The 16,700-nt window shown below is 38.9% G+C and overlaps 1 protein-coding gene across 1 annotated transcript in view; it reads right to left on the reverse strand.

Moving 5' to 3' along the window:
* Positions 1-16,700, reverse strand: part of nup210 (nucleoporin 210) — a 119,739-nt gene that overhangs the window by 98,701 nt on the left and 4,338 nt on the right. Inside the window, exons 2-4 of the mRNA XM_059649854.1 lie at positions 6,438-6,574; positions 5,323-5,454; positions 528-624 (exon numbers count right to left, since the gene is read on the reverse strand). Of these exons, the coding sequence (XP_059505837.1) occupies positions 528-624; positions 5,323-5,454; positions 6,438-6,574 (366 nt within the window). The remainder of the gene's footprint in view (positions 1-527; positions 625-5,322; positions 5,455-6,437; positions 6,575-16,700) is intronic.

Below are 16,700 nucleotides of genomic sequence, written 5' to 3' on the forward strand. Positions count from 1 at the left end.
ACTGTTGGAGTTAGATAAATAAATTGTTACTTGCTGATTGTAAGGTGAATGTTAGGGATTTATTTTTCTTAATCACTAGAAGTTGCTGAAAGGCAGATTACACCACTTTTCACATTCTTTTTACAGATTATAGTGTGAGGTGCTTCACTTTGGGTGTTCTGGTTTTAGTTCTCAGAAGGGAAGCAACCTCCACTTTATAACACAAACTTGATGTTCTCTCTGGCTGGGGAGGCCAGAACAATGGGTCACAGTTTCAGTCTACATGGTAAGAGAATTTTCTTCACTCAGAGTGGTGAACCGGTAGAATTCTTAACTGTAGAAGGCTGTGGAGGTATATTCAAATGAATATTCTTAGAGAAGGAATAGATAATTATCCAAAGCGAGAAGATTTGAGAGATATGGGGAGAAAGTGGGAACATGGTGTTAAGACAGGGTAATCAGCCATCGTCATGTTGATAACAGAGTATGCTTGATAGGCTGAATGGCCTAATTCTGTTCATTTTCCCATGTTTAGCAAGAGTACCTACCGCAATGCATTGTGAGAGTCTGCATATCCAGCAGCTTCTGTATCTTTTACTATGTTCCATTCAAATGCTAATCCAGCCAAAGTGCTGAATGTGTTGCCTGTAAAGAGACAAAGACAGCATGAGTATCAAAGCACGAGCTACAAAATTTGTGCTCCTATTGTTGCAAATTAAAGCTAGGTGATGGTGACCGGTGTCCATTTCAGGACATTCAAAATCAAGTCTAGACAGATGCTTGAAAGCTAACAGAAGAACTTCATGCTTCTCAAACTGAATAACGGATCTTGGTGAAAAATACTTATGATTGGAGGGAGCAGTGATTGCTGAGAAAGTGGGACAATTTGCAAAATTCAGTGCAAGTTTGCTACAAACTGTTTGCAGTATAGGACAGGTTGTGTCAGTCAATAAGGTTTAGCTCTTTCTTCAAAGCTCAAAAATATTGTGAACCAAACTAATTTTCTGACTATGCAACATTCTTAGATCAGCCATGACGACTTCTTATTTAAAACTGTAATTCTAAACAAGCCAGATGTGCATTTTTTTTGAGATCTTGCAAATAAGGAAGCGTTGGCAAGAGTTTCAATCTTTTCATTTTCTGTGCAAATGAAATATTGGTGGAACACATACAAATGCAAAAGGTAATTATAATGATTGCAATGATTCTACAACCCAAGAGATACATAATTAGCATGACTGTCTACTTTCCAAATGTGTTCAGGAAACTGATTCCAAACTTTCAAACAGTGACTGATTGATACTTGCACTGCACAGTAACAGAAAATGGACTGAATGGGCAATCAACATGCATAGCAGGATTTCAAGTATTGTGAACAGCCATCATCTAATATGAAAAGACAGAGGCGGCTATTTGGCCCCTTTAGCTTACTCTACTAGTTAGAAAGATCACTGCTGATCTAATTGCAACCTAAAATCCACAATCCAGCCTACCCAGATAATATTTCAACATGAGCTTACAAAAAGTCATCCACCTATGCTTCAAAATATTTCAATATTCTGCTTCTATCATGTGTTCAGGAAGAGAGTTCCAAAGGTCAAGAATCCTCAGGATAATAATCAAATTTGAAAACTGTTTATTGAAAGTAAATATATCTTTATTTCAATGTTATAATTTAAAATCCACAAGACACATGAAAGTTCTGCTCAAGGGAAAAGAATACATCCTTTGCACTGTTACAGCTGTATACACTTTCTAATAGGGATGGTTGGTATTCTTTTTCCCCTTGCTTTCCACCACTTCTCATAAATATTTCTTCAAATTGCCTTCTTCCTTCCCAGTTCATTAAGTGAAGTGTCCAAACAGAATTTAACACTGCTGCTTCTGAATCCTTGCTGTTCCTTCATTACTCAGGAATCCAGCTTCACTGTATTTTTGGGGGACAAGTTCCCAAAGTGGCCCTCCGAGTTGACTGCTCCAAAGTATGACTGTGCCTCAACTGGTGCATTCAGCTCTCACTGCAGCAATAAACCAAATCTGTCATGGCTGATTTTTGGGGGAATTTTCTTAAATCCAGGGCCACAGGAATGAAGTCACTATAATTGCCTCAAGTGTGATTAGCAAAGAAAACAGGGAGAAAAGGAAAACCCACAGCAGCAGCAGCAAATAGCTCACAAAGTAAACTTTATGTCAAGGAAACAAAACAAGTGTTACATCACAGGCAGTAATGGGTAAGAGTGCTCATATCCTGCTGCCTAATTTGTTAGATGTATGCTTTGGTCAAGTTTCCATGGACACAAAGAAGTTGCTTTAAAAATGCACGAAAAGGCAACAAGAGTTTAAAGAAAGCACATCTTGGAGCATCCAAATAGGCCACCTGTTTAACGAACTGACAGACCCCCTGGTTTAATTCACTTCAGCAAATCTGTTATGTTTGAGAACTCAAATCTTTATAGGAATCGATAATAAATCGGTCTGCTTTACCACTTTGCTGGGAAATATTTACTTTACACTAGTGTAATTCAAATAAAGATCTATAATTTGACATTTAAATAGTGAATTCGATGTTCTCGTAATTTAAAGGTCAGCAACTCCAACTGTAAATTCAGGCAGTGTGCTGACCTCTCCATTGATAAGCTTTTTATACAAGTATGTTCTTGCAATAGAGCACCTAAAGCAGCAATCCAGAGGCTAGGGCTGGAGCTCTGCAGCATAGAATCATGTTAACATAAGGTGGGTGTGGGGGGGGGGGGGGGGGGGGGGGGGAATAGAGTACACCATTGCTAGAATACCAGTGAGTCTTAAATAACATTGCTATAATTTCCTAGCAATTACATAAAATTTTCTTGCAATTAAAATCAAACATGATTTTCAAATGCTACTCATAGTAGTCTAATGTCTTGTTTTGGGAATCGATCAGTTCAATTCTCTAGATCTTTCACGTGATGTGAGAAGCACTGTCTCCGCCAGCATTTATTATATATCCTCAATGTCCTTTACAGAAGTGGTGATGTGCTGCTTTCTTGAAATGGTACAATCCCTGACGGAGGTCTGATGGGACAAATGCCCTCCTTTTGCCCCTGTTGGTGGGTAGATATACCTCCAGTGCTGACGAAGGGAAGTGCCAGGATTTTGATCCAGCAGCAGTGAATGTACAGCAACACAGTTGCAAGTCAAAGTGCTCTGCAGCTTGGAGAGGAACTTACAGGTGATGTTCCCATCTATCTGGTGCCTTCCAACTTCTTGGTGGTAGAGGTCACAAGTTTGGAAGGTGCCAAAGGAGCTGTGCTGCATTGCTGGAGAGCATCATGTAGTGGTATACATTGTTACTACTGTGTGTCGGGTGAAGGGAGTGAATACTCAAGCTGGTGAGTGGTTGGGGTGCGAATCAAGCAGGTTGTTTTGCACTGGATGGTGTTGACCTTCTCAAAAGCACAATCTACAACTGGCAGAAACAAGATTAATTACGTTGTAAATTAAGGAAGGTGAAATTCATGGAGAAACACCATGACAAGATTATAGCAGCAAATTTCAGAGTGAACATAACTAACAATGTGGGTTATTAACAGGATTTGGGCACATCAGATGAAATGCTGAGATTAGGCAACTGGAAGCAGAAGGGGACACTAGCTCAAGACAGGGGATAGTGATAGTGATACAGGGTAGTTGGGCTACAAAAAGAAAACTGAGTTATAGTCATGAATTAAGTGTTAGTCTGAGTTGCATCAAAGATTTATTTGTGGAAACAAAACGGTGTGAATGGGTACTCTTCCCTTACCTATTATGTTTTCTTGGTGTAAATACACTGGTCATTTCCACTTTGTCATGCTGCAACTGCCTATTCATTTGGATTACTTTCACACAGCTTATACTACATTTTCTGTCAGGTAGGGAGAAAGGTCCAGGAGGTAACACAATATCTTAGGTCTCCACTGTGTTAGCAGCGGTGAAATGATGGTGCAACTCTTTGAAGCCATTTCTTTTGTGGCCTTTTAATTTTCTTACTCCTGGTATTAGGTTGGTTGCAAAGCATAGGCACAGCCTTTCAGATTCTAAGTATTGAGTGTTTGAGTGGTCGCCTCTAAACCAGCGAGACAAAGCATGGTCTAGGTGACAACTTAACGTTGTCTCCAAAATTCACCCCGAACTTCCGGTTGCCCGCCGTTTCAACACAGTGTGTTCCCTGAATAACAGCTGTGTTGGGCTTGCTATATTACTGTAAATAAACTCAGTGCAAGCTGGAAGAACACCTCATCTTCCACTTGAGAGCTCCGCGACCTTCTGGACTCCATACAGAGTTCAATAACTACGGGATCCGAGCATCTTCACCCGTCTCCTTACCCCAACCCAACAGATCAGGCCCAGTCATCACATGGACTGCTCCCACAAGCTACCCATTGTCAGCCATTCACAGGCTTCATTAGCAACTAGTCATTCTCCTAAGCTGACCTTTAGCCACTTCTTATTCTAGTTATCTTTCTCTCTACCTGCGCTACACCTCCACCCACCGTTAACTCTTTACCCATCCCCTTCTCTATACCAAACATTTTCCTGCAACGGTCAGTTCTGAGGGTCACTGAATTGGAAACGTTAACTGCTTTCTCTCCACAGATAATGCCAGACCTGCAGAGTTTTTCCAGTAATTTCTGTTTTTGTTTTTGATTGCTTATGGTTGGCCATGCAACAATAATATCGTTTGTGGTCCATCCCTGATAGCCCATAAGTTGTCACTCACAGTAAGACCATTGGAGTGAAGGCAAGAATTGAACATGGGTAAAAGAAAAAAAATTTTCACTATATGAAGATTCAGTAACATTGACTTTCTTCATGATTCACCTACTGAAACATTTTGTCACCCACACGCAAATGAAAATTAATACTTAAATATGCAAACACATGCAGATAACATTCACAAAGCACATGTTTTTGAAGTAATTAGAATCTAGATTTTTTTATAGGCCATTTACAGCTACGTCTGAACAACATTTTTGTGGAGTGTGAAATGACAAATTTTGAAAGTGAGATTTTTCCTGACCGTTGCGCTGGTCATGTTTTTTGCCTTTAAAAGAAGATGCAACGAGCCTCACTTTTAAAAATTCACTGCAGTGAAAATCAACGCAAAACTTTAACCAAAAACAAACTACTGCAGATTCCTGAAATAGAGAGCAGATCTCACATCTGTATAGAGAGAAACAGTTAAAGATGACCTCCAGACTTGCTGAGCTTCTCCAGCACTTTGCTGTAAACATAACGTTAGGGGCACTACTATTGCAAGACATGAACCCCAGTCGACAATTTATCTCTGTACAAAATTTCAATGCTGATTGCTAAGGAATTAGGCACCTTCTGCATCCAAAGCTCGAATTCTCAGTTTTAGTGGGGAATCTTCCAAATAAAGTTCACGAGTTGTAGACACAATTTCAATCTCGCTGATGACATCGACGATTGCGTCACACCGTAATACTCGCCCGATTGCTATAGGAGAAAAGTTGGACAGTTAAACACACAAGAGGAATCAAGGGCAAGTAAATTTAAAAAAACATATTGTACAAATACCAAGCACCAAACTCAATTTAAACCATGCAAGGTCTTCAAACTGGAAACACTAATTTAAACACTATCTATATTTCCCTTGAAAAAAAATACATTTAGTTGGCTTTTGCATGGAACAGCAAGCTTAAAAGCTCATTAACTGAAATGTTGAATCTCTTTTTTGAGTGTTTGCCATGATTCAATCATTTCTCACCCTTAATATCCAAAAAAAAAGTTGTAAATCCCCAGTTTCTCAGCCACTGGGGGTAGAAGCAAAGTTAGCAGTGAATGAGGATATTCACATACCAAAGAAAATATAAGAACCAAGGGTGCTGTTCAGTTGGGCCTGTAACAATGACAAAGTTCTCTGCATGTAGCAAGGTGACATGTTGCAAATTACAATGAATCAAAAACTATTCAAGTTGTAAGTTATTATCAGGTACAGCTTAAAATACAACATTAAGCAATCAACACTAAATGTGTGAAGAATATAAATAAAAATCTCATCTGAGGTCGAAACAGCATGGGTACGTGCCAGTAAAAATTAACAAAATTTTAAATTGTCAACTCTGCTTTCAAAAGCAAGCAGAGGCGCTAAATGACCCAAATGTGGCGAATCCAAGCCAAACTCTGTTGAATTACACAGAAATCCAATACAGCTGGAATGAGATGTACTCGTACATCGGCTAGATAAGAAATTATAATGGCTGACCAAACATTTGGCTATTTAAAACTTCATAACAGTCCTTTAGTAAAATCTGTTAGGTACGTATTAAGAGCTAAAAATTAAGAAATTTTTCAAATTGAATATTATTCAGCATAGAATTTGAGGCTAAGCTAACACAATGACAAAGAGAGACTGAAAACAAAAATGTAGTGTTATTGCACAATAGTTAAATTTTAGCATTTATGCAGAAATATTATACCTATTTCTTCAGCAAAGATAATACTGGTGAGACGTGCTGGTTGAGATGCATGTGCCAAAACAACTGCGCTCTGTGAACACTGTCGATCATTTGGGTTTATTGGTTCAATACTTGCAACCTCTGGCCTTGTTGACCACCTGGCAAAAAAGGAGAACGATCAAACTTTTCTTTGATATAGTAATTAAACTGAAATTAAGAGATGTTCACAGCAGCAGCATAAATCAGCACCAATTTGCTACATAACTGTCAGGTTGTGAAATTGCACTATCTTCCCCATCTATATTCAGCTTCACCAACAATCAAATCTGCAAGATAAAGCAAATTGTTTGCTTGGAACCGAACGAGAAGCTATATAATTCATTCTGGCTAGTCACAGAAATTTTCACACCCAAAACTTCCAAGTGGTAGAAGCAGTCATAACAAAAACCCCAAAAAAATTACTGTGGTAAGTTTATAAAATGTGAGGCTGGATGAACACAGCTGGCCAAGCAGCATCTCAGGAGCACAAAAGCTGACGTTTCAGGCCTAGGCCCTTCATTAGAGAGGGGGATGGGGAGAGGGAACTGGAATAAATAGGGAGAGAGGGGGAGGCGGACCGAAGATGGAGAGTAAAGAAGATAGGTGGAGAGAGTATAGGTGGGGAGGTAGGGAGGGGATAGGTCAGTCCAGGGAAGACGGACAGGTCAAGGAGGTGAGTATAGGCCCGAAATGTCAGCTTTTGTGCTCCTGAGATGCTGTTTGGCCTGCTGTGTTCATCCAGCCTCACATTTTATTATCTTGGAATTCTCCAGCATCTGCAGTTCCCATTATCTCTGATACTGTGGTAAGTTTCTTGCTTTTGAAAGTATTAATACATTGACTGATTGGAAAGTGGCACTGAAGGCAATTTTTTAAAAAATTGAAGTCAAGGTTTAGGACTGATATGAAGCACAATCTGATGGCAAACATTTCAACTGCTGTACGGTTAAACAGTATGAATTATTCCAATAACTCCCAAATTCTTCCGCCACACATCAGATTTAACAATAGCCCATTTCATTGTTAAGTCAATACGTTCAGACTCCCCTTTGTCATATCTATAATGCTATCTTGCTTTGATCGCTTTGAGATTTTAGGACATTTTGTCCCAGCCCAAATAAAACCTGGGGCCTGATAAATTGAGCCATAACCAAACAGATTTAATGTTAATCAAAAGGGTACAGCAATAGTTTGGAGTTATTTCCAGCCAGTTTGAAAAGTTAATAGTGTGTCTTAAAGTTCCAATATTGTATGCTATTATTACAGTTTATTTAAAACACAGAAACAGGACTCTCTGTTCAAAATATGGAGGGCAGGCAACATCAGAGGAGCAAGAAAGCTGATGTTTTGAGTCAGGACCCTTCTCCAACCCGAAACGTCAGCTTTCCTGCCCCTCTGATGCTGCCTGGCCTAATGTGTTCATCCAGCTCCACATTGTTTTATCTCTGACTCCAGCATCGGCAATTCTTACTTTCTATTAGCTCAAATGTCCATTTTGGTGTTTATACTCCACGCACAGCCTCCTCTCACCTTTATCTAACCCCATCAAAAATATCTTCTAATCCCTTGTATCACATTTATTTGAGATTTTCCCTTATCAGATTTTAATCACCATTGGCTCTTGTTGCAAGAAATTCCACATTCTAATCATTTTCTGCATAGTTTTTTTTCCTTCCATACCCCATTTCATTTAATAATATCTTAACTTTATCCCCTGCCTCATGAATAGAAATCTTAACATACCTACACATTCTTAACTTGCAATTGTGGTCTCCCAGAGAGGCCTAGACTATTTAATTTTAGGCAATACATATCCTCAGATTTGGTGGTGCTAACTCGTGATTATTTTGTTTACAACTTCTCCCACACCCCTTACGTTTATTCTAAAACTGAGGACAGAACGTCCGACTGTTATTCTACATCTGAATGTAACTTCTCTGCTTTACAATTCTATTATACTTTTTAAAACAACCTTATTAATCTGTAACATTTGTATTCATTTTTACATTGTATCCCCATGTATTATTTCCCTATTCTTCTTAGTAAAGTGTGTCACCTCACATCAATCTGTATTGAAGCACATTCACCAATTACACATCCTATCTGCAAGTTCAAAAATCTTCCCCTAGTTTGTTGCTGCTCCCCCTCATGTTAACAACACTATCAAATTTGATGCAGTCATACAATTTCTTGTAGTATTAAATCTGATTCCTAAGTACAGATCATTTATACAGACATTGTGCAATGGTCTAAATATCACTGATTTCCACTTCCCTCTTGATGCCAGTTTGAGGAACTAATTTTTCCTCAAAAATATACTTTACATACAGAATTTGTTGAAGTATATTACTGTTCAAAACAACAGCATTACGAAAACAGCAATATGAATCATTTTCTTTTCAACCAGTGTATGAGGCGTTGCATGACACTTGCTGCACAACACTTGCCATTACAGGGCATGTTCATATCCTTTGTTTGCAATTCATGTCAAATTTCTCTGTGCATGCATTCTAGAGGTTATTTTAAATAAAAACACGTTCCATCACCTCATTATAATTTGTAAGAGTATGTCAAGATGATGGTCATCCTTCACCGAGCTTTTGCAATTACTGTCTTAAACTTTAGTGCATCCCTCAGAATAATAATAATGCACCTTAGAATGTGTCAGTCTGAAAAACAGGACAGCTTTTTGTACTGAAAGGCAACAGATTTTGAGCAGACAATGAATTTCTTGGAGAGTTGATGGTTTCCCAGTAACAGGTTATCTTGTTGTGCACTCTTAGGAACAGCCTGATCAGTGCTGATCGCCATGGTAGCTGTCTTGAGGTTAACGTGCAGAGGCAGGAAGACTGAGGATCCAGCAATGGATGGCAAACAAGGTTCTTCCAAACACTAACTAAGCATATGCTGGTGTCTATTTGAAAGGCCAGGCAATGAAGCAATCTACCCCAAGGAACTGATGCACTTGTAGAAGCATTTTCATGAAGATCAGGCAGCATAATAGAGCCCAAATGAATGGACTGCTTGCAGTCAGAGTAACTGATAAAGCCCTGTGCTTTGATAATTAAAATCATGAAGCATACAAAATAATTGCAAAACTTAAATGTAAGCTGTGCTTACATTTTCATGAACTCGGGTATCAGTAGACTTCTTTTCCAGTAAGGAAGCACTTTGGATTTGTAAAATGTTATAGTTATGTTAGAGATTAATATCCATCCAAATTACCACCTAGAAAGTTCAGTTTTGTTTATTCACAGAACAGTACAGTGCAGAATGAGACCATTTGGCCCACTGTGTCTATGCCAGCTGTCTGAACATTTTAACTTGGTGCCAATTGCCTGCCTCTCCTCCATATTCCTGCTTATTGATTCTATTTAATTTAAGCATCAAATGCCCTCTTAAATCATTCAGGTGAATTTGCCTCTGACACTCTCTTGTAGTGAAGTGATTGTTTCCCTACCTCAGGGCTGGGAGGCCTGGGTTCAAGTCCCACCAGCCCCAGAGGTGTAAGATAGCAACTCTGAACAGACTGATAAAAAATTCTTTTTTTCCAGCCAGCACATGCAAGATCCTTATTACTCAAAAGGCCGACGGGATTTTATTTTACTGGGCATTTGTTCATTTTTTTTCCCTCCCCCAATATTTCTCCCTATCTATCCCGAAGCCTTAGCATGCTGAGGATTTCTGGCTCTGCCACCCTTTCAAGGAGAAAATTCTGTACACCCTACACTATCAAGGTGCACTTTCTTCATGACTTCACTTTACCTTTTATACAAATTATAATGAAAGCACAACAAATTAAAAATTGGATAATTTGAAACTCCAGTTGTGTTTAATTTTTCAGCTGTTCACATCAGCAGAATTGGAAACCTAATAGAATGCTGTCAGTTCCAAACAGATAACTCTAGATTATCTGAACTCATGCATGCTTATATCCACATTGACCAGAGCAGAACTAGGCCATGCCACAGCACAAAATCACTGGCAAGCCATCATCGACATCAAGGTCACCATGAAACTCTGTGTGGCTAAACTGGAGAGAAAGTTAAAGGTTCTGTCAATTGGAGACAAAGTATAGTTGATTAAACAAGTGAAAAACAGTGATATAAAGCAAAAATGAGCACAGATGAAAAGGTGATTCGACCACAGGGTTTGTCAACCATTCTGAATCACAAGGTACAGCAGTTCAACAAGTAGAAACTCTCTCCAGCAAAGAGAATGAGAACGGCTGACATGGGCAAAGCTTTGCCAATGTGGTTCAAGGAAATTCAAGCAGAGAATCATCTAAGCTTGCAGAGAAGGAAAGCCTGAGACTCAGGGGCAAAAAAAAAGAGTTGACGTGTATTAATGGATGGCTGGACAAATTCAAGTCAAGGAGGAACACGACATTCACTTCCATGCACTAAGTGGCAAGGGTGCAGTAGATAAGCAACGACAGATGACTAGCTGTGTAATGGCGTCATGCATTACTGAACAAGTATCTACCAAATGGGAAAATAGGTAGTAGGTGGCACTGATGATGATTTTGTGGTTGGGTTGGGTTAAACCAGTTGAGCTTTCCAGTAAAAAGTTGCGGTGGCACGGTGGCTCAGTGATTAGTACTGCTGCCTCACAGCACCAGGGACCCGGGTTCAATTCCACCCCCAGGTGACTGTGTGTGGAGGTTGTACATTCTCCCCACATCTGCGTGAGTTTCTTCCAGGTGCTCTGGTTTCCTCTCACAGTCCAAAGATGTGTAGGTTAGGTGGACTGGCCATGTTAAGTTACCCGCAGTGTCCAGGGATGTGTAAGTTAGGTGGATTAGACGTGGGAAGTGCAGTGTTACAGGGAAAGGGTAGAGGGATGGGTCTGGGTGGGATGCTCTTTGGAGGGGCGGTATGGACTTGTTGTGCCAACTGGCCTGTTTCCATATAGTAGGGATTCTTAAGATTCTGTGATACACAGTATGAAACATGGACACATCAAGATACAACTGGATAAATATGAAGACATTTACTGGTTTGGATAATATATCACATGTACTAACTTGGCATCTAAACCATGCAAACGTGATTGGGTAAAGTTAGGTGTGAATAAAGTGTAAATCATTGATTGCAAGTTTGTTATTTGTAAAACTGGTACTTTTTTTGAGATTCCACCTGTGCACCAGTTTTGGATATCTCCCATGCATAAATAAACGTTTAAACAACGAAACCAGAGTCTCATTTGGTCTACATGGAAAGAAAGGATTAATACTCACCCAATACAGGAAGGGACATTTATGTGACAGATGAAAACAAATGGTTTTACAACCTTTTACCTGATCACACGTGTTTAAAAGATGACACTTGTCTTTGCTCTGGTTTGCATCAACATGGATGGCAACAAAAAGCTGTCATTTCTTACAATAGCAAAGTCCAAGAAGCCACGCTGCCTTGCAAATGTATGCTTTGCATACCTTACATCAGTATGTGGCTAACAAAATTGGCTAAATAAAAACAATACTGAAAATGCTGGAAAACTGAAACAAAGACTTCAGCAATTCTAAATGAGTCATATCAGATTTGAAGGTTCAGCTCAGTTTCCCTCTTCACAGATACTGCCAAACTGGCTCCATTTCTCCACCATTTTCTGTTTCTATAACAAAACCACATGGTCAACATCTAACACTTTTGAGACACAGTTCAGGAGGAGAACAAAATGTACCAAAGGAAACAGTAGGTTACCCTCCTTACAGATAATGGCACTGAGCACTGTAAATAAAGTCAAGTTGGTATTCCTGCCTCCTAAAAAACCAATGGATCAGAGCTCATTAGAAAACTACAATCCAACTGCTGACTGTACGTCATCTCTCACGTTATAGAACCCACTGATAAAGAAAGACACACAAAGCAACCGCTTTAAAGGAGAAAGGCCATGCTGGAAACAAAAAAAGGAAACTGCTAAAGCAGCTTGGCAGGTTCAACGGAGAGAAAGCAGAAATAACGCTTCAGTCCTGTGATCCTTCAGACAATTTAGAGGCTATTGCTTTAGGCGTCATGTTCACAATAAAGGTGACGTGGAAGATGATAGAATAGTTAACAGTTGTGACTTCCTTCATATCAGGTTTAAACAGATTACAACTGCACAAGACACAGAATTAGGAGCAGGATGATGTCAACTAGTCCAATAAGAAGCCAACATGGAAACTTATGAAAAATTGGATGATATTGCACAGAAGAACTAACAGATGAGGTAATCAGAGTTGCACATTCAACTGAAAAGCCCAATAATCATGAAGCAAATAATAGATGCCTGGCCACTCACCTACTAGTTTTTTAAGTGAAGTCCCTACGGTCCTAAAAATAATCAGATTATTTGTACTGCAGCACGAAAAGACATTTAACTGCAATGGTTACATGGCAGACTGTCCAAAGAGAACATGATAAGCAGAAAAAGATTACTGAGTTTTTCCCGGGCTAACTTTAAACCTTTTTCAATGCCTCTTACTGGGTTTGGGCATTGCAAGTTATGAACAAATCGAAAATGAAATTTTCTTTTCATATTTTACCGACTTTTAGTTTCTTTTTTGCAAGGGTAAGTTTGTAGGCATAAACAGGATATACAGCACCATCCTCAACCATCTTGAAGCTCCACTTGACACAGACATTCCCCCTGCATTTCAAATTAATGCGATTTTACGGTACTTCAAACTTATGTCCTCTCACCTTCGAGTTAACTTCCGAGGGAAATAGGTCACTCCTATCCAAGAATATCTAGTCCCTCAATTCTACATGCCTCACTTAAATTTCTCTTCATCTTTTCCAAGGAAAACAAGTTCCCACCTGTCATAGCTAAACTTCTCCATTTCTGGCAACTTCCTCTTATAAATTTCTTCTGTACCCTCTCTTGCATGATTATATCCTTCCTAGAATTGTGACCAGAAACACAAAGTTTCAGTTTCTGTTTAACAGGTGTTCTATGCAGCATAACCTCTCTATTACTACAGTCTGTGATTCAGTAATATATCTCTACACTTTCAAAATCATCTACCAGACTTTTTTTTTTTTAAATATTCATTCGTGGGATCTGGACATCACTAACTAGATCATTGCTCATCCCCAACTGCCCAGAGGGCACTTCAGAGTCAGCCACATTGCCGTGGGTCTGCAGTCACATGTCAGCCAGACCAGGCAAGGATGGCAATTTCCTTCTCTACAAAGGGATTAGTGAACCAGAGGGATTTTTGCTTACAATTGACAATGGATTCATGGTCATCGTTTTAATTCTAGTATTTTTACTGGAATTCAAATTCCACCATCTGCCACGCTACAACTCTAACCTATTCCCTATATTACTACTTGGGTCTCTGGATCAACAGTCTAGCAATAACATGCTAGGCCATTGCTGCCCCTTGAGTATGAGGGGATCAAAGATCTTTGAACATTCAAAGTCCCTCCATTTCTCTACACTTCCCAGTATCTTACCAGCTGCCATGTTTGCCACCCTTGACAATTCCTTGACTTCTGCAGATAATAAGGGCATTCAATCTTAGTACAGTATACAGCTTTCTCTCTCACGAGGAGCTTCATAGTTAATCTACGTTTTTTGGAGTGTTGGTCCTCAATGTTTCAAATGGTCTCCATCTGCGCTATAGGAATTCTACAATTCTATATCCAAAACAGAAGCTATAAAGCAACATAACATTAATAGTTTGCTTTACTGATCAATGTACTTTAACAATAGATAAAATACTGTACATGGTAAACAAAATATTCATATTTCAAAATGTAAATACCGTGTTTACCACTATCCCTCTGACTACCTTAGCTCCCTTGTCCTCATGTGATTTCATGTATCGTTTTCTTCCAAAATAATTAACACCTCACCAGCCAACACAAAAAGGTAGTCCAGCTCCTTCTACAATTCGCATTCAAAATCCTACTCCCTCATTTTATGTTCTGCCATGGTACATTAGATGGGCATCTTTTTGCTTTGTCTTTTATGGCCTTACGGCTATGAATTAATTTAATCTCTCTCACTGGTACAGTCCCTAACTTCATTTCCTTAAAACCTCTATTGTAACCTTAAAAACAGTTGGCATATTTCAATCTAACCTTGAATGACACAGCATTTAATGAAAATTGCAGAGAGAACTATATAACATTTTTTGTACTGAACACAATCTGAACTAGTACAGAATGTAGTAAATTTGATTGTGCCACACGAAATATTATTTGTAAATCAGCTTTAGGCTTCAGGCTTTGCCAATTACTACAGCAATCTCATTAAATTGTCAGTAAGCAACGTAGAACATTTTTCTACAAACAATTCGTCTGAAAATGTCGTCCCCCATGAATTGTGAGCATGCAGTTAGTTCACAACACCACTGACATCCATTAGTGATCTCAGCAAACAGGGACTTAATTAAAATAATGATACAAGATATCCAGTTTAATTGTGTTAAAAGAAAATCACTCAGTTGTAGAAAACCTGAACAATGTCTAAATGTGAAATTGTATGATACAGCTCTGATGATCTGAGTGTACAAATTCAGGTTCAGTGTGATAATCGTTAAAATCTGTGACGTAAAATTAGGTTTTTTTTTCATCTTCAGTTAATCTTCCGCTGCACCTTTCCTGTAGCTGTAACACTATGTTCTACATTCTGTTCAATTACCCAGGTGTACTTATACGAAGGTATCATTGGTCTGGTCAACACACAATCTTTTCACAGTATCTCGGTATATGTGACAATAATAAATTAAATCAAAGAATCCTGAAACTCTTAGTTGTATCAAATTAAGGCAATTAAAATAAAAATAAAAAAAACAAACAAACAAATAGCTCTCGCATGCAGAACAGACTTGAAGTGAAAATCATCAAATCCTACAACAATTACAGCAAAGCAGGAAGGCAAGTGATCCACAGTGTTCATATTAGCTTTACACAATTAATCTCACTGCCAAAGCCTTTGGAAGGCTGTTCAGAAACATTTTCCTCTTCAATAATTGTTCATTTCATTTTAAATGTGCCACCACCATACTTTTTGATAGTGAATTCTAGGTCCTTGCCAATCACTGTACAGAAAGGACTTTTCTCCCCCACCCCCACGTCACTCCTCTGTTTCTTTTCCCATCATCTTAAATCAGCGCCATCTGGTTCTTGACACTTCGTGGAACAATTTATTCCCATCTACTTTTCTGTACCCATAACATTTAACATCTCTATCAAATCTACTCTTTCCCAAGAGCAGCCCAACTTTACAAACTTATCCCTGAAACTGAAGCTTTCAGCGTTCTCTTCAGTGAACCTTGTTTAACAAATCCAAGCGGGTGGTTTAAGAAATCCCTATTCCATCTTCCCAACCTCATCCTTTTTTAATCAAGTGAATTGTCACACTTCCTGTATGTCTTTAGTTCTGTGTCCAGGTAGTGGCTCAAGATGAGATTTATACGTCTTTTAATACCAAGGTATTTTACACTGTGTTTTGAACTAGTGGCATGAGTGTTTTGACTTGTGTACAAAGTTTAATAAGTAAATTGCCAGTCTTTCTGGAGTCATTTTTTTAAGGTGATTACAAATATTTGTTTGCCTTGAAGAGTTTGCAAGCAGATAGGCTAAACTTTGAAGAGCACAAACTTGCTTTAGGTGTGCAACTTGTAGCTTGAGAAGTTGTTGTCTTGCCAATTTGCAGAATCATCAGAAGTTGGATGCATGAAGGAGTTTCTCCCAGAAAGAAGGAGTTGTTTCAGAAAAGTTAGGAAATGGACTACATCAATGTAAGGATTATAGTTTCAAAGTTCCAGACTAGAAGTGTTTGGTCAGAAACCAGGAACTGTGAAATCTCAATCAAGGAACAGACTCCCAAACTCTTAAGACAATAAATTGAAAGAAACAGTTATTTCAAACTTACAGATGTAAAGAAGGCAATTTTCTCTGGTGTTTAAGCACTGTAATGTGATGATGTCAGGATAGATCTTTCAGATGAAGAGATAGTAAGAACTGCTGATGCTGGAGTCAGAGATAGCACAGTGTGGAGGAACACATCAGGCAGCAGAGGAACAGGAAAGCTGATGTTTCGTGAAGATGGGTCCCGACCAAAACATAAATTTGCCTGCTCCTCTGATGCTGCCTGACCTGTTGCGATCTTTCAATTTATATCCAACACAATCTGAATGAGGCAGTCTACTGTACCCTAATTTCTTTTAAACATTAGCCTTTTCTTCCATTGTTAAAAGCAAGTGTGCAGCATTGTACTTTGTCTTTCAAACACAAGTCTCAAATA

Source organism: Stegostoma tigrinum, chromosome 11 (genome assembly GCF_030684315.1).
Source record: "Stegostoma tigrinum isolate sSteTig4 chromosome 11, sSteTig4.hap1, whole genome shotgun sequence".
In the NCBI taxonomy this organism is placed as follows: domain Eukaryota; kingdom Metazoa; phylum Chordata; class Chondrichthyes; order Orectolobiformes; family Stegostomatidae; genus Stegostoma; species Stegostoma tigrinum.